This window comes from Primulina eburnea, chromosome 5 (genome assembly GCF_022965805.1).
Source record: "Primulina eburnea isolate SZY01 chromosome 5, ASM2296580v1, whole genome shotgun sequence".
Lineage (NCBI taxonomy): Eukaryota > Viridiplantae > Streptophyta > Magnoliopsida > Lamiales > Gesneriaceae > Primulina > Primulina eburnea.
In genome coordinates this window covers 2,031,479-2,050,028 of record NC_133105.1, presented here as the reverse complement: position 1 = coordinate 2,050,028, position 18,550 = coordinate 2,031,479, and the positions used below count along the sequence as shown (strand labels likewise).

Genomic DNA, 18,550 nt, shown 5'->3' with positions numbered 1-18,550 from the left:
TTTATCGAGAAATTGATTAAAATGATTTTTTTATTACATATTTTACGTTATGTCTTGTACAATTAAAAATTCTAAATAACTTTTTTTTATTAACACTATTTTATTAAACCTACAAATTATCAGAAAATCATGGAAATAATCAAGTTAAATATTAAAAAAAATTACAATCGAAATTAGAGCAATCAATTCTAGACAATATATTATAATAATTTGACATGAACAAAATTGGTAACATAATGTGTAAGGCCCGAGAATTTGAGTACCGTAATCTGAAATGATTTGAGTATATTTACCGTAATCTGAGATTAATCCGGACTGATTTATCGATTAAGTAAGGTAAATTATAGACGGATCGGATCGGACCGAGAAAGATGAGACAAGACGCGAAATATATGTGCGAGCGTGTGCATTCGCGCACATGTGCGACGTGTAAGCGCGCACATGCGCATAATGTCCAGAACCTCTCGCGCATATGCGCGGGACAGGGCGCGCATATGCGCGAGGTAGGTGAAATGCCGAGGACAAACTCCAGAGAACTCGGCGCATATGCGCGACGGAAATGGCGCACATGCGCGTGATGGACAGAAGGCTCGGCGCATATGCGCGAGCACCCCAGTAGCAAATTTTGGATAAAGCCTCCGGCGCATATGCGCGGGGCTTGGGCGCGCATATGCGCCAGTCATGCAAAACGTAAGGATGCCACTTGGTCTCTCGTATGCAGCATGGGTGTATATATATACATATAAACGTTAAGGATCAGAAAATAAATGGAAAGGAAAGCTTTGGGGAAAGGCTTCGTTCGTAAATTTCGAAATTAATTTACGAGAAATATGTCCGTTCGATTTTGAATCTGAATACGGTATTGTGTTCCTATCGACGTCAGCTACAACTTGACATAATTTTTGCTACGTTTTGACATGTTTTGAAATTAGACTATTGTCAGAATTGAATAGGATTCATATATGATGTTCTTGTCATGTTAGACATCATAGAATCGAAGTCAGATTGAGAGAAAGATTGAGTATGTAATTGTTATGATTTTTGGAATCGATTTGACTGAGAATTCATATCAGATATGTATTGTTATTGAGATTATGACTGGTATCGATACTGATTAGGAATTCTAGTATTATATCTGTGATGTTTTGATTGACGGGGTTATCGAGACAGCATTGTTATACCGTCGAAACATCAGTTAATTGATATTGATCAAATTCTGTAGTGATTTCGATTATATCGTGATATGGTCGATATGGATTAGAGTGTATCTTGATTTGAATATTGATCAGAACATGTATTGAAGTGAGTTGTATATTGATATTATATCTGTTCGGTATTGTTATTACCAGATTGGGAATGGACAGAGATAGAGTTGGGACTTTTTCTTCTTCTTCTGAGCGAGAAGATAAAGGTATAAATTAATGTTGAGTTGAGATTGCACAACTCGAGTGAGGTTTGACTCGAGTTTCCCTAAATCACATACTTTATTTTATTGCATTGTTATTTGCAATTGAATACGATTGATATTTTTGGTCTATGGATTTATAGACCATGTATGTCTTGAGTCCTAGGCGGATATGCTTAGTCGTAGACATTTCATCTTGTGACAGAAGGGCCGGATAGTGAGGACTCGTCACTGGCCCATTGCACTTTGTCACAGGACATGATATTGGTGATAGGACCACAGTCCATGACGGTTAGTTCAGGACACTGGATGTTTGGTTATATCGACGTGGATAGAACTGGAGTCTTTTCTATTACTGTTGGTCGATATAGGAATACCACATCTGGAAACCGGGATCCCTAGGCTAGGATTGAGTCTAGTCTAAAACGTGGAGTCACGAGTCTGAGGTGACAATTATATTGATTTATATTTATTGATGTTGATTATGTTCCTGAATATGGTTCATATTCTTTGTTGTTCCTGATATTGGTACAGGTTTAGAATATGAGTTATTCTTGATATTGATTATGTTCCTGATTAGGGTACATGTTTAGAATATGATTTATTCTTGTTTTTATTTCATGTCATGATTTCGATATGGGATATGATTTTCTGTTATATGCTTTTATATTGTTTATATGATTGCATGTATACATGATTTATACTGGGATATTTATATCTCACCGGAGTTATCCGGCTGTTGTCTTGTTTGTATGTGTGCATGACAACAGGTGGGACAGGATAAGGGTCAGGAAGAGAACGAGGCTGGACTAGATAGCGTGGAGATCCGGGCTTCAGAAGCAACTTAGGATTCAGTGCTGATATGTAATTGAACCTAGTTGAATTATTGTAGATAACATCAGATTTGTATGTTTATGTTTAATATATAATTTGAATTTAATTACATTACGTTCCCGCTGTGTATTTTAGTCAAAAAAAATAAAAAATTAGAGCCTGTTTATTATAAGTGAATAATTAGTCCCAATGACAATTAAGAACTGAATTAGCTTCCGGATCCCCACATAATGAGTTTGACATATCTCATGTATCTACGCACACAGTATATCAATATAAAATCATTTTTTTTTGCATAAAATTTAACTGGAAAAAAAAAATCATACTTGTTTAAAAAATGAGATTGACAAGTTTCACGGCCATCTCTGTACGTACGAAATTGATGAGATAATAAAATACAGAGTCTGAGATGAAGAAATTGATGGTGAATTGTGTTCAAAGGATATGAGATATATTTTTAATTTGATATGATAAAAATATTATTTTGGAAAAATTAATTTAGCTGGAGATTAAAATGATTATAGTAATTGTGTAAGGTTATCTGAAAAAATCTCTCTTTTTTATTAGCCTTCAATAATGCCTGATATTTAATAGTTGGAAAAAAATATGGAATTTCAGTATATTATCTTATTGAAAAAGAGTAATTTTTTTAGTACAATATGATATTGATATTGATTTTTTCAGTAAGATAATGATATGAAATATGAAAAAATTTCGATATAAAACAAAATATCAAAAATATATATAAATTCAAAAGGTTAAATATTTTAAAAATATAATATATTTTTTTCGATATAAAACGATATATCGATACCATACTAAAATTTCGATATATAGCAATATTTTTTCTGCGATATCTGATAAATATTTCTAATATAGTAATTTTTGGTACTTTATATAGTACACATTTTTCGATGCAGCATGATATAGTACCCATAGTAATTTTTTTAATCTCGATATTTTGTTGAATCAATTATAATTTTATAATTAGGTTTTTTTTAATCAATTTTAGTAATTTTTTGCCAAAATTATGTAAATAAATGACTAATATATTTTTAAATTTTTATAATTACGTTGAGAAACATATGTATATATCTCGATAAAAAAATTTAAATGTGTACTTACACAAAATTAACAATAAAAATTTAATTTAAAATAAAAAGTTGTGTGAGACGATCTCACGAATCGTATTTTGTGAGACAGATCTATTATTTGGGTCATTCATGAAAATATATTATTTTTTTATGCTAAGAGTATTATTTTTTATTGTGAATATCGGTAGGGTTGACCCGTCTTACAGATAAAATTTGTGAGATCATCTCACAATAAACCTACTCTTCATTCAATTATATTATTTCAAGAAAAATAAATAAAATTCATCGAAAAAACGTGGTTAGAGGATTGTAATTACTAACGAAATATATATGACTAAAAATATCAAATACCAATAAATATATGACTAAAATTGATATATTATAAATTATTGATTATTTTTTGATTCACATTCCCTCGTTATATTTATTCGACATTCACGTTCATCGACGTGTTATAATTTTTTTTACATTTGATCAGTAAAATATGTTTCAAATACACGAAATATAAGGGTGAATGCAGATAAACTTTAATTGTTTACACCAAATTTGTTCAAATATAATTCTTTTTTCTTTATGAGAAAATTGCGATTATGAGATCGAGATTGATTTATTCTTTTAATGACCGTACAAAAAATTCACGCTAATAGCTATATATATTAGTAACAATTTGAGTTTTATATAAAAATATGATTTTTATATATTATTGGGTATTGTATAAGGCCCAATACCTCTCTCTTATTAAAATGTCTACGATGAAATGCTAAGTTGGTGTTTGTTTCTTAATTTTAATTTAAGTTGTAGAGGCAATTTTATCCTAAAATTTAAAGTTTCGGATTTTATTGTAACAAATTATGTATGTTCACCATACGTGTTCATTATATATATATATATATATATATATATATATATATATATATATATATATATATATATATATATATATATATTAACAGATCTCTTGTGAGACGGTCTGACGAATCTTTATTTGTGAGACGTGTCAACCATACTGATATTCACAATAAAAAATAATACTCTTAGCATAAAAAGTAATATTTTTTCATGTATGATCCAAATAAGAGACTCGTCTCACAAAATATGACCTGTGAGACCGTCTCACACAAGATTTTGTATATATATATATATATATATATATATATTATGTATGTATGTATAATGTTCAACTCTATTAGTGGATACGTTGAAGGAGGAATCCTCACATCTTGTTTTTGCATGCTAACTACTTACCGTGTAAGAAACCTCCTTTTCATGACGCAAAAGAAAAAAAAAAGGAAAGGGTAATTGGAAAGACATCAATAGACAAAAGAGGCAAATAATGGTTGAGCTAAAAATGTAAAATCTAATATTTGAAATATTAAAATATTAATTAAGAATAAATATATTATTATTCATGAGTAGGTCTCTTGTGAGACGGTCTTACGAATGTTTATCTGTGAGACGGGTCAAACCTACCGACATTCACAGTAAAAAGTAATACTCTTAGCATAAAAATTAATAATTTTTCATCTATGACCTAAATAAGATATTTATCTCACAAAATACGACTCGTAAGATCGCCTCACACAAATTTGTGACTTTATTCATTATCTGGTTCATAAAAACAAATATCAAATAATTACATTTTAGATATGATTAGGTCAACTGACTTTGTAACTAGTCCATTCAGTTAATGAAATAATTCTTCTCAATTCATTTTCTCCATGGAAAAAGTCTTTTATGTAATACATAGATAACGTAAGCCAAGTGATCATCCGTCGTTTACCTTATTTATTATATTCGTTTCAACCTGAACTAAAACTGTTTCCTACTTCCTACTTGTTTTTAATCTATAATATCTATAGTATATTATTAAGTGTGAAGATATCATAATAACTACTTAGAGAAGATATCAACTTTTTATTTTTTAATTTTACTCTTATATGAAACTAATATTACACTTTTGTTTTTTGTTTTCAAATTTCAACACACATTTATTTTTAATTTTTTTTATTTCAATCATTCAAATATCAATTTAATCCCTCCATAATTTGTCAAATTTCACTTTAGTCAATTGATAATGATAAAAATGATTGTACACACTTTATATTATATTATTAAGTATGAAGACATGTGGGGTCCTTAGCTACTAATCATTATTACAATGCAATCAGATTAGGGTTTAATTAATCACAGCGGAAAACGAATTTAAAATTTTCTTTACGATGAACCCAAAATATATCTTTTATAGTTTGAATAGTAAAAATAGTATTTCATCTCACATCATAAACACGCCCACACATAATCAAAATCAATCATATACACACAACCCATATCCTCGGGACATATCCCGGTATATAAATACATATACATATACTGGGAACAAGACATAAACCTCAACTCAACTGTGACTCCCTCCAGAAGTACCCTCTCCGGCCTCGTGATATCCTGGAGTACCTGCCATTATCCACACACAAAGACAACAACAGCCCCCCTTGGGGGTGAGCAAAGCTCCGTATGGAACAACCAATCATATATACCACAGATATCTAAACAATGATATATGGTATGCAATGCATGTATGTCGTGGAGGTATCAGGTCAAATGCCCATCCACTGAGTACATGTCAGAATCAAACGAATCGCTATCAAATCAATGCTCGAGCTGGCACACTGGCCTCAATAAGGGATACTCGTATGACAGTGTCGACAAAGCGCCATCAAATCCCAAATCTCATATCCAATCATCGGGGCCACAAATGTCTATGCTTTACGGGTCATATAATACCAGCATAGCAATTGTGTTCACAAACCCCAGAATCCATTCAAATCATATCAGGGTATCCAAGGATCATAGCTCAACGTGCATGTCATGTATCGATGTATGCATCAAATGATGTGTGTTAACAAATCATTTATTTTATACATCGATATTCAAATCTCAATGTCATGTATGCCATATCAAATCAACAAATAGGCATATAGACACATATTCTCAATCAAATCAATCCAACATATATCATATAATACAGATACATGTCGTATGTTACCCGGTCGCAACATAACTCAATTCTTAGTTTTCAGTTGATGTAGCCTGAAGATATTGATATTACACTTTATCTACATCAATAATATACTCATTCCAATCAATAAAATACTCCAAAATCATCAATATGAGTTTCAAATATCATTTGAAACTTCAAAATTCATATCAAATCAAAATCATGTCATAATTCAATTCCGACTTCGAATATAAGTTTATTGTCGGTTATTCAACTACATATAGGAAATTCAACTTCAAATACACGCTATTCCAGCACTTTGATATTTCGAGCTGCTGGAACTAGAAGAAAATTACCTCAGTCAGAAGCCCTTCACGCGACGATCACAACTATATAATTTGTTTCGCGTTTAGACAGCGTTTCGAAGTCGATTCAGACGAAAGAAAATCAAAATCTCTCGTGTCTCTCGAAGTTGCTGAAAGTTAAATGAGGAAGAAAACAACCGGCAACTTGTTCTTATCATTTCACCGCTTCGGCGCTCGGGCGGTAGAATTCTCGCGCCCGAGCGCGAGACATTCTGCCCCCGAGTCATATTTGTGCCGCGCTCGAGCGGTCAAAAGTTACCGCCCGGGCGCCGCAAGTTCTGCCCGAACAATCCCAGATTCTACACTAGCGCGTGGGCGGTAATCTTCTACCGCTCGGGCACCACATGTTCTGTCCAAACATACACAATTTCTACCTTGGCGCTCGGGCGGTCATTTTCTACCGCCCGGGCGCCACTCGTTCTGTACAAATTTTAATGTTTGTACTAAATTGGCGTCCGGCCTCTCCACTCGAGCTCTTACAACGTCAATTCATATTCAATATTCATTTCTCAATTTTATTGTTATAATATACATCAAATGTATAATCACATATCAAATTCATGAATTACCGATAATCATATAAAATTTACGATAATACGATATACGGTCCTTACAAGACATGATAATAACTAACAAGAGAGGACGCAAACTTTTTTTTCTTCTAATTTTACCCTTACATGATACTAATATTACACTTTTTTTTTTGTTTTTTTCAAATTTCAACACACACTTTTTTTTATTTCAACCATTCAAATATCAATTTAGTCCCTCCGTAATTTGTCAAATTTCACTTTAGTTCATCGATAATAATAAAAAAACATTGTACACACATGCATCACGTGTGCAGAATAACTAATAATAATAATAAAAATAAACGGTGTTTACTTTATTTGATATCACATCAAACCAAATGTCTAATTGTAAATAAAGTTTATTTATTAAACATCAATCAAATTATTATATGAAATTATTGTATTACACATAATGTATAACTTTTAATATGTTGATTAATTATTAAAAGGGAAAAAAAAATTATTTAACATCTTATCTCAAATTTAATAAAGAAAATTAAAATATTTATCAATTATCATTTCACATCCAACTTAAATATTTTAATAATCTCAAATTTTTTGAAAGTTTGTTTCTAAATTTTTTAGCACATTGGCCATACCACACTTGATCGTATCCAAAGCGTGACAACCGACCTTTTTTTTTTTCCTTTCCTCTTTTCATTTTTTCATTTTCCTCAGAACTGAGTCAATAATTGAACCAAACATTTACTAAAATGCATCGACTTTGAATTAAATCAGTCCAGAATTTTCTTTAGGACAAAATTACAAATTCCCTCTGCAAACTGCAACTTTCTGGCCTGCAGCTGCCTAATTCTTTGCTGCTCGAACACTTCACCTTCTTTAAAATTCACTGTTTCCATTATAATTCTTAGAATCCACTCCAATCACCACTGGTAGATCAAGCCAGATCGATGGATATTTCAGTTCTATTCAAAATATTCTTCTTTGTCACACTGCTCACGCAAACTCCTCAAGCAGAAATCAACAACTGCGAACCATCCAGCTGCAGCCTTAACTCCTCCGAAATCCGACACCCTTTTCGAATCCAGGGTCTCCACCCACAACACTGTGGCCTCCCAGGTTTCAAACTATTCTGCGAGCAAGAGAAAACGATCATAAATTTCCCAAATTATGGAGATTTAGTGGTTAAATCCATCTTCTACGATACCAAAAGACTCAACCTTATAGACCCAAAAAACTGCGTCCACGAAGTTTTCTTGAACTTGAATCTTTCTCAGACCCCATTTCGCTATTATCATGTCTTGAAACAGTATAAATATATCAACTGTTCATCGAAAATTCCGAGCACCCTCGTACAATTTGTCCCTTGCCTGAGCACTGATTCTACTCATGATAAATATGTTTACACTGTCGAATTATCTTTTCCGGTGCCCGTTTACTGTAAAACTATGAAAATTGTCGGGATTCCATTTTCGTACAGTCCTTACTTGTCTGATAATAATTTTGGCCTTGGATTGACGTGGGATTCCACTGGGGAGGATGAAAAGATCAAAGCTTGGAGAATTCAGACCTGTTTCAAAGGTAACAATAATGTTTGTATCTTTTGATCAGGAACCTTAAACTCGTTCTATGTCGCGATCGGAGTGATACACTTTATTTTCTTAATTTTTTTCCCTGAAAATTTTATATACAAGTTTTCTTGATTTTCAAACTTCGCTCTTAAATATGTTAACTATCCCTTTAATTTGTTTTTTCATCCCAATATGCCTGGATCCCTTTAACAATGGAAGATGAAAACAAAGGAGATCGATCAGTATCTGCAAGCAAGTCTCGTGTTTTTGTTTTGTCCCTTCCCATGACCGATAATGAAGGACTGCTGGCCTAACTGAATTAAGTAGCTAGGCTTAGGTGTTAATTAGTTTAGTTATTAATGTTGAAAAACATAAAGCACTTGAGTTTAACTTGGATTCTTAATTTTTATACAAAAATGAACCAATAGAAAAAACTGAATCAAAGTCTTTACATATAGTATTTTGGCTTGATTTATGCTATATTAAGAGTATTATCCATGTTATACAAGATTTTCGTGCTATCGTCTGAATTCAAAATAAAAATATTTGAGGAAATAAAAATATTTGAGATATACACGATGATCATATGACATTTTATATTATATCATAAGTGATGCATGCCCCCACACAATTATGTTCTATTGACCGACGGGATTGACTTAGAGTAAAACTTTACCCAGTCAAGCCTGGAGTTCGTAGGATTCGCTGTGGAAAACTTGTTATTTATTTTTTCCCCCTATTTCGTGAAACGCATGATTTTATTTTCGAAAAATAATAAAATTCGAAAAAGGAAAGGAAAAGCTGCAGACAAAATTTAAGAAAGCTGCACGTGTTCCAATTAAATATCATCCTTTACTAAAATATATAGTTTTTTTTTTGTGAAAATATTACATTAATTAATTTGTAGTTTTTTTCCACTTCGACATTATCGTTAAACGACGAGAAATGATTGAGAAGAAGTTTAATCAATTATTGTTACTGTATAAAAAATGTATTAAATAAAATATAAGTTTATCGAAATGGGATAATAGACAAAACAATCTTACAAATTTGTCTATTTTATGTTTTGATCATATAAGTATTTAAATCTGACTTATGATAATGTAAGTTATGTTGTGTTTTGAATTTTGGTCTTTTTTATGAGTGTCGACTTGATGTTATTAGATATATAATAACATAAATATTTCTCGATATCACATCATCGTTTTTTAGTATTATGTCAGTACTTTCGACATAAACATTTTGACAATAAAAGACTAAAAGCCAAAATATATTTTCTTATATGTCCAAAGCTCAAATTTGAATACTCCAATTGCTAAACACAAAACAAGCAAACTTAGGCTCATTTTGGTTATTTTCTCTTTAAATTAGGATTGTTTTTCTTGCCGGCCTCGATTAAAGGGGTTGTATTTTTTCATCACGTGTACAAATACTAAACGATAAATCCAAGTCGTATATATTTGAGGTGGTGATTGAAACTAAAAAAAGGTGTGATACTTTAACTTTATGTAAAATCAAATAAGAAGTGGACGAATATTGTTTAAATAAAATTTGTAATATATTTCACCTTAGAAAAGATACAAGAGGTATTTATGTAACTTTTTTTTAAAAAAATCTCCAACGTACTTTTTTTTATTGTTATCACCAACGTACTTGTAGATAATAGATAAGTTGTATTTTATGGATAATTTAGATCATGTAAAATCACTCAGCTTTAAATATTTACTTAATTAATTGACCAGAGATCTTCTACGCATAAATTTACTGTTGATTTGATATTTGTTTAATGCATTATACCATTTGAGTTTGTGTATGCAGCATCAGCCAAGATAATGGCCTTGATTTTCATGGTTGGAATCATTTTATATGCAATAATCCCTCAGCGTTGCATGGAATCAAGTGCGAATAAAATACAAGGTAGATATGGTGAGATTGAGGTTGATATTATATCACAAGGACAGTATGAAGCCCTTGATTCTCTCATGGACGACAACACCGATCTTGTCCGCAATTACATACCATAACCATGGTTGTCCAATTTTATCTAATTCTCCAAACTCGTTGTATTAATAAGTAGAGTTTTGTCGCTTTATTTCTGGTGCAGACGTGCAGTGACATAAACTTAGACATAAATTTTGTAGATCGTATATTTCTAGCATGGATATATGTTATCTGATCAATGTTGCCGGTACGTACCACAATCATCTTCAATCTGGCATGACAAGACAAACAACGAAAGATCAACCAACTCTTCCACAGAGACTTTATGCACCAAAGACTTCAATTTATATTGCTTGGAATGTGATGTATGTTCTTTTCTTGTTTTCGAGTTTCTGACTCACTTACATATGAAAATAAAATAGTGAGAGATATTCGTAGAGTTCCAAAATTGGTTATTCAAAAGTAACAACACAGCCTTTATCCTACTAAAAAAAGTATTATTTTTGATAAAAAATGCGGCAAGCAAACTAGTGTATATATATACGCGAAAAGAAAATGATGAATCAACTTCTGTTATTTACCAAGAAAAAAGAAAAAGAAAGCAAGAAAGAAAGAAAAGAAAAAGAAAAAGAAAAAGAAAAAGAAAAAGAAAAAGAAGAAGCTTTATTAATAAAAAAAAAAAAAGAGGAAGAGGAAGCATGCTGACCGTCAGATCGTGATAGTTTGTTTTGTTTCTTTCCCCAAACAACGCTTCACAAATCATAGGCATAATTAATTTTCTTTCTCGATCTGTTATAAAAATAAATAAATAATAACAAGATAACAAATATAAAAATAAAAAATTCCAATCATATAAATTTTTTATAAAATTTATTTCCATATATTTTATTAGAAAAAACTACTTTATGATTTTAGTGTTCTTCGTTATCAAATTATAGTTTGTCATGTATTTTCTAGTTTTAAGTATTTATAATCTTTTTCCGTAGGAGTGACCCTCGTCCCCTCTTTTTAACTTTACGAGGGCCGGGCTTTCAGATCCCCGGCTCCTAGTTTAACATTTAAAATGGTACGGGATTTGAAAGCCCACTTCTCATTCAAATTTTCAAAATGGGCCGGGTTAAAAATCCCAACCTTTTCCTTCTAGTTTTAAACCTTGGCCCCAATTTAACTTTTCTACAGAACCTTGACCCAATAAAATCGACTTATAACATTGGTTCAAAAATACGGTTTATTTCACCCTATCTTGTGAGGCACTGTCTCCATGAGATGATCAAAGGCTCAGATTTAAACACACATACACCCCATGAAGTGATCAAAAATCCAGATTTAATCACCATGTAAAATCAATAGCTGAGATCCTGTGAGGACAGTAGCATCTACTCTACCCAAAAATACGCACACATAACAAAAACGGAACAGACACGTAACACCCACCCGATCGACCATCATCTTATTCCATAGATCCACACAGAATCCTACGTCTTCAAGACTATGGAATTGAAGAATGTGGATGATGAGCAAGTGAAGAAAAGAATACCCTCCAAGAAAATACATTCAAATTTTTTTAATAACAAAAGCTAGCGTACGCACTCCAAAAGAAGAATCCAACCCACATCCACGCTACCTATTTGCCCCCACCCCAGCAAATTAGTTTTTATTTCACAAAACCATTTTCTATATTCCAACATTATATTATTTATTTTATTATGTTTCTGAATTAATATATTTTCATTTATTTTATATACTTTTTAGTGTCATTTTAATTTATTTTCTATCACTTTCCGCAATATCCTCTCATGTTATATTACAACATCGGAAATGAGATTTCATTATAATGATTAGATCAAGGTATAATGAAAATTATGTGCTAAAAAAAGGTTTCAAAAATATCTTATAATCCATGAAAGTATAATGTTTACTTCGAACAAAAAATGTTATAAAATCAAACATAGTGATTCTTTACGGTTAATAGGAGGAAAAGCATAGCTTGAAAATAGCTCTAGACTCCCAAGAGCTCTTTCCCCACTCTCTCCACTTTCTTTGCTTTTGCTTAGTCCCTAAGACTCCACTGCTCCTTTTCAATTCTTCTTCAACATTCTGCTAGACTATCCAAGATCCAAAGCCGAGTTTATCTTCTGTAAATTCTTCCATGGCAGATGCGGTTTCTCAAACTTTGAAATCCAAAAAAATAGTCCAAGAAATCTCTTCGAATCATGCTAGCACGAGTAAGTTTTTCAACCATTTTCTGTACAAAGCTGGCATTGTTGTAATTTTCTTTGTTTTACTTCCATTCTTTCCTTCACTAGCTCCTGAATACGTTAACCAAACCGTAAATGCTAGAAGTTGGGAGCTTCTGCAACTAATTTTTGTGGGTATAGCTGTTTCTTATGGATTATTTAGCAAGAAAAATGACGGGACGGAGAAAGATAACAACTTGAACATTGACAATGCGCACTCTTATGTGTCTAAGTTGCTTCAAGTTTCATCTGTTTTTGATGATGAAGCTGAAAACCAAACTGTAATCGATGAAAATAAGGTTGAAACATGGAATTCTCAATACTTGAGAGGAGAACCCGTTGTGTTAGTGGCTAGAGAAAGCTCTGGGGTTACAGAGGAGAACGGTTCCCGTCCAGGAATCAGCCAAAAGCCTTTGTTGTTACCTGTTAGGAGCTTGAAACAGAGGGTTTTGGATCCTAAAGAGGTGGACTTGGTAGATGATTTAAGTGGGAAAAAGGGTTCATTTAATCGGACAAGTTCAAAGAGATTCATCACCAATTCAAGGAAATCAAGAGACGGGGACTTTGAAGGGTCGAAGTTTGAAATTTCGGAGGGCAACAAGGAGGAAGATGCCGTTTTCAGTTCGCCAACATCAATAATTTCAAGAAATGGGAATTCAGAAGGGCTGAGATCTGAAAATTTGGAGGGGAAAATGGAGGAAAACGTAGTCTTTCGCTCACCAATTCCATGGAGATCGAGGTCGGGAAGGATGGAGATGAAGGAAAGTGAGGATGACGACACAGAGTGGAAACTGCTAGAATCTAGATCATTTAAGTCATTGATGCCTAATCCATCATCAAAAAAGTTATCCCCTTTGCCATGTTTTTCGTCAGAATCCCATGCGAAAAATGGTGAAGATGCGGCAAGGAAAAAGAATTTCTCCTCACCTCCACCTGCACCTCCGCCACCATCTCTCCCAAAATCAGTATCGAATTTGAATTCGAGCATATTTATAGACGAAAAAATTTCTTCTGAGAAGGTCATGAGGCGAAGCGTGACAAGTGTTCCTCTAGAGAAATCGGGTGAGAGTGTATTTGAGCAACAGTCAAGAAGAACGAATCCCAGCCCCGAGTTATCGGCTAAGTCTGTTCTAACATTTAGAACCAATGAAAACTTGGTCAATCATGTGAAATTCCCGAAAAATGAGAAGTACGAGCTCGATGAAAAAGTATTAATACAGCCCACAGATGAAGAGTCGGAGGTAGAAACTGAAGATGACCGCTTTGAAGGGAGTTCAGACAATGAAGAAACTGCAGTTGATGATACTGTTAGTGATGTAGGACCTGATGTGGACAAGAAAGCCGATGAATTCATAGCGAAGTTCCGCGAGCAGATCAGATTACAGAGAATCGAATCGATCAGAAAATTGACCACACAGCATGCTGGAGCTGAAAAGGCCTGAGGTGCTGAAAGATTCTGGTTTCTTGGCATCATATATTACTGTATACATTTTCTTTTTGTGAATTCTCATTCTGCTCGGGTTGTGATTCTTGTCCTTTATTATAAGCGATCGTTATTCTCATAAATTTGGCCGATACTTGAATCAGGTCCGTAAAACCAGATCAAAGCTTGCAGAACATGGTTACGACAATACATTTATCGTTTAATTAATAAGTTGGGATTTTGGCTTATCTCCATTTCGAGACGTGTTTTTTCCCCTTAGACCACACTCACTGAATTCTTATTGTGTAGAAGTTAACGTGTTCCTTTCACGCACATTGCATCAATTTATCGATGTTGCTTATTGTTTTGAAAACCATAGCGACACGCTTTGGATCGGTGATATTTTCCAAAATTCGAAATGATTTCCAAAAACACCAAAGTCTTGCGATACATAAAACTTGCCAAAACAAACTTTGTTTCATAAAATAGCCAAAGCTAATGAAATGATAAAGTGATCTTAGACCAATACTTCGGTACGAACGCAAATAGACCCATCAATTGCTAAACCAGAAAAAAATACGGGATTCAGGAAAAGATGTTGCACAAATATTATATTTACATGACAGAATCACATTTATATGCACATATTCTGTAGTCAAAGGTTTTCTTTACTCAGCTAGACAGTCAGAGTCCCAGTCCTTTACGATATTGAAGTACAATGAGGATAATTTTCCATCAAACTTAGAGAATAATTGATGTACAGATAATCCACAATATCGCTTCTCAAGCCTTGCAGTGCAAATGTCAATGATTTTCTTGAACATGCTGTCCTCTTGGATCAATGGTTGATTCACAAAATCCTCGAGAGGCATCCACTACGCCATGACAAACACGTAAATTCAGTTAAAATGATTTTTCGAGCAATTATTTATTAAATGGTTACTCAAAACAATCATCCCTACAGATACCGGTTTCATGCATGCCGTATTTGATATCTAAATCATTTTACAAGTCCAAGCGCAAAACGACCAGGTAATTTGGTGTTGAATTTTAATTCAGAAGAGAATAATGTTCTCCGTATTCATGAAAAATGATGCTTACCTTGGCCTCTTGGATTTCATGATCGTGAACTCTGATTGCCGTTGACAGTGGTCTCAACATGCAAACGAAGAACAGATCTGATTTCTCGAAAGAAACATTATGAGCATGCCTGGTGTGAAATACATGAAAAGGTTGATTATGAAATTGAAAAATACTTGTAACGTTAAAAAATTCATATTTATGTTCAACGAATTCTTGAATGCTAGCTGCACTACACACTTGAACACATGCAGCAGTTAGTTTTTTAATTACCTGAAAGCTACAACTTCAACAAATTCAGTATCAATCTGGCACGACAAGGAAAATCATATCATATTTCACATCTAAGCACGGTATGGTGTAGAGAAGTTGAATGATCACGGAGAAATTAACTAATAATAAGTAATCTTACGCACCCCAGTTTCTTCTTTTACTTCTCTTACAGCTCCCAAATGGATTTCCTCTGACTGAAAAAAATTATAAGATTATTACAAGTGGGGGATATAAGCGCCTGGACAGATATTCACTGGAGACTTCAGAGGAATAAAACATACTTCGAGAATAAAACCAGTAGGTATTTTCCATAGACCGTGAAGTGTGGGAGGGACAATGTGTTTCTTGCACTACTAGCACCTGTTTTATAGAAAAACGAAACATAATTTCGGTTTAATTTTTGATTCATAAGACAGGCCTTGTACGAGTATTTTCAGGCCAACATCGTGACTAAGTGAATGTTAGAACCATGCCAATCCCAAAAATGATGGTATGGGAATATAGTGGATCCACATATTGGATCTTTGTAAAGCAATGAAAAATAACCTCATCTTTATCGTTGATTACAAAACCGCCAACTCCAACATGATGAGAAGCGTTGGACGGTAGAAGTGATGGTCCATCCGGGATCCAGAAAGTCAACATCACGAATGATCTTTCGGCATGATGATACATGAATCCTTCCTGTGTAAAGCTAACCAGTTTGATTTAGGTACGGAATTTGAAGATGCTGGGCAGAATAGGTAGAGATTGCTTGGCATTATTTGAATATTGTTCAATTGTACGGTTGCGGATGTTACCTTTACAGCCACTGGAACAAGATCAGATTTTTCAACTGGCAGCTTCAACCAAACTCCCTTCTTTCCCTAAAATTATCTAGCTTTAGATTACGAATGCCCTCAAAATTTTAATTTCAAGAAAACTGAAATCAAACCCAAACTTCATATTTAGCAACTAAGAAACGTATGACATGAATGCCAAACTTCATACACTGGACTTCAGATTTAGCAACTAAGAAACATATGACATTAAAGCCAAACTTCATGTACTGGAGTTGATTGACGAAACAAGAATGTTTAAACAATAGATGTCTTATTTTTCGCATCAATCAGTGCTAAGGTGTCTTTTTGTAATAATATGTGGTAATAGATAAAACTTCAAGCCTTTCAATATAAGAATACAAGTGAATTGTATAAGAGAATAGACCTTTATTTTCCAATGGTGCACTGACAAGCGAAGTGCCCGGGCAAACACATCGGGGTTCGATGGCAATCTCTCAGGATTTACCACGACTCCACCATATTCATCATCAAGGGCATCAAGTATATCGATCTTTTTAAAGAAGGCACTTGAACTCGATCTATTTAATCTATCGATTTGATATGAATACGAGTCTATATAATCATGTTGTCCAACTGCAGAGGTTGTATTCTGTGAAGTATTTGAATACGAAGCCCTTGGAATATAGCCTGGAGACAGAGAGAAAAAGGGCAAAAAAAAAATTCAATCTCAAGACAGTTCAGGAACCGCACAATGGTTTTTTGCACACTCTGTTTCCATCAAAGACAAGTTAGATAGCTAGAGAAATAATACGCAAGGTGCATAGAAAATGCAGCAGGCGGAAAATTTATCCCATTCCATTACATATTTTCCTCGTTTCACCGTATTTTTTGACTGACACAACGCTGATCATACTTTACAAGCATGGAACCATGGAAAAAGAGTATCATTCCCATTCCATCCATGATAGGGAGTCGAACCATCCGAACACATGATCGTAGCTTTAGCACTAATTATAAGATCGAACATGTACAATTTTATTGAAAACTAAAGTTAGTGATACCAGTGCAACTCAAAATTTTTGCAACTTACACCAGCCTCGAACACCTATCGCTATCAGGACGATCGATTGTTGCTCCAGACAGATATGTACAAATCACTCTTAGTAGGTGGTGGGACTAATAGAATCTTGCATTTTTTTAACAGCCATTAATCTATCGATATTCTTCAAGACTAACCTCACAAATTTTCAGATTCCCAGCAAAAAGTTTCTCTAAAAGGATTTCAAAAACAATCATCGAACGCTTGCTAAAGATTGAATAAACATAATACATAATGAAAATGCATGGTTTTCCTCACACAAACAAGGCCTTTTCGTCTTGGGAATTTGGGAATCCGGAGTTTTACCTCTGCAGGAACACCAAAGTGGACTGCCTTTAACAACATGTCTCGAGTTCAGTAAAGGGTTTAAAAGCAACATCTCCGAACCGGAAGATAATGACTTTGAGATAGAAATATTAAGAGCCATTAAATAGAACCAAGATCTTTCAACCTTAATCCACAAATCAACCGATGACTGACAATCCTATGCGTTATATATGAGCAATCCCCCGCCAACAGAAACAAAAATTATATTATCCTTCTCTGAAAATATTCCAAGAATCCCTCGACATCATTGCGCCAAACAAGAAAATTTCTTGGGATTCTTCACAGTTCACCCTTTGGCAAAAACTATGAGAACAGTCGAAAGGTACAAAAGAAAAAGAACAAAAGTCAAATAAAACAGGATAATCAAGAGCATGAAGCATTCCACATTTAAAACTGATAATTATCATGAAGTGGAATGTAGCAAGAACATCGCTTGAAAGAGACTATGAAAGAACTCTACTTTAAAAAAAATCTAAGCAGAAGCGCACAAATTAATCAAGTGAAATGCATAACACGTGGGTGCGCCAAACGCAGCGGGGGTCACGTACGGACAAAGGGACTGAGATGGATCGAAAGCGCAGCGGATTTAGT

At 33.6% G+C, this 18,550-nt stretch overlaps 1 protein-coding gene and 1 pseudogene across 4 annotated transcripts; one reads left to right on the top strand and one right to left on the bottom strand.

Annotated features, from left to right (window-relative positions):
- The first annotated feature begins 7,957 nt into the window (after nucleotides 1–7,957).
- On the top strand, nucleotides 7,958–14,646 carry LOC140832184 (uncharacterized). Of its 4 annotated transcripts, none has more exons than XM_073196053.1 (2): nucleotides 7,958–8,807; nucleotides 13,351–14,646. In XM_073196053.1, exons 1-2 carry the CDS (start codon nucleotides 8,177–8,179, stop codon nucleotides 14,415–14,417), a joined length of 1,698 nt encoding a protein of 565 aa, XP_073052154.1. In that variant the 5' UTR covers nucleotides 7,958–8,176; the 3' UTR covers nucleotides 14,418–14,646. The 4 variants fall into 4 exon arrangements, 2 of the variants coding, with proteins under 2 accessions (XP_073052154.1, XP_073052155.1); XR_012118078.1 differs by lacking the exon at nucleotides 13,351–14,646 and adding an exon at nucleotides 10,616–10,717 and having other exon boundaries at nucleotides 8,580–8,807; XR_012118079.1 differs by lacking the exon at nucleotides 13,351–14,646 and adding an exon at nucleotides 10,616–10,717 and having other exon boundaries at nucleotides 8,695–8,822.
- Nucleotides 14,647–14,856: 210 nt separating this feature from the next.
- On the bottom strand, nucleotides 14,857–18,491 carry LOC140832185 (nudix hydrolase 8-like; annotated as a pseudogene).
- Between the last annotated feature and the right edge of the window lie 59 nt (nucleotides 18,492–18,550).

Bases quoted from the DNA above. Each gene is read 5' to 3' on its own strand.
- LOC140832184 (XM_073196053.1), top strand. From the start codon at position 8,177: ATGGATATTTCAGTTCTATTCAAAATATTCTTCTTTGTCACACTGCTC. The intron at 8,808-13,350 runs GTAACAATAATG...CTGGGGTTACAG, and splicing joins AATTCAGACCTGTTTCAAAG to AGGAGAACGGTTCCCGTCCA.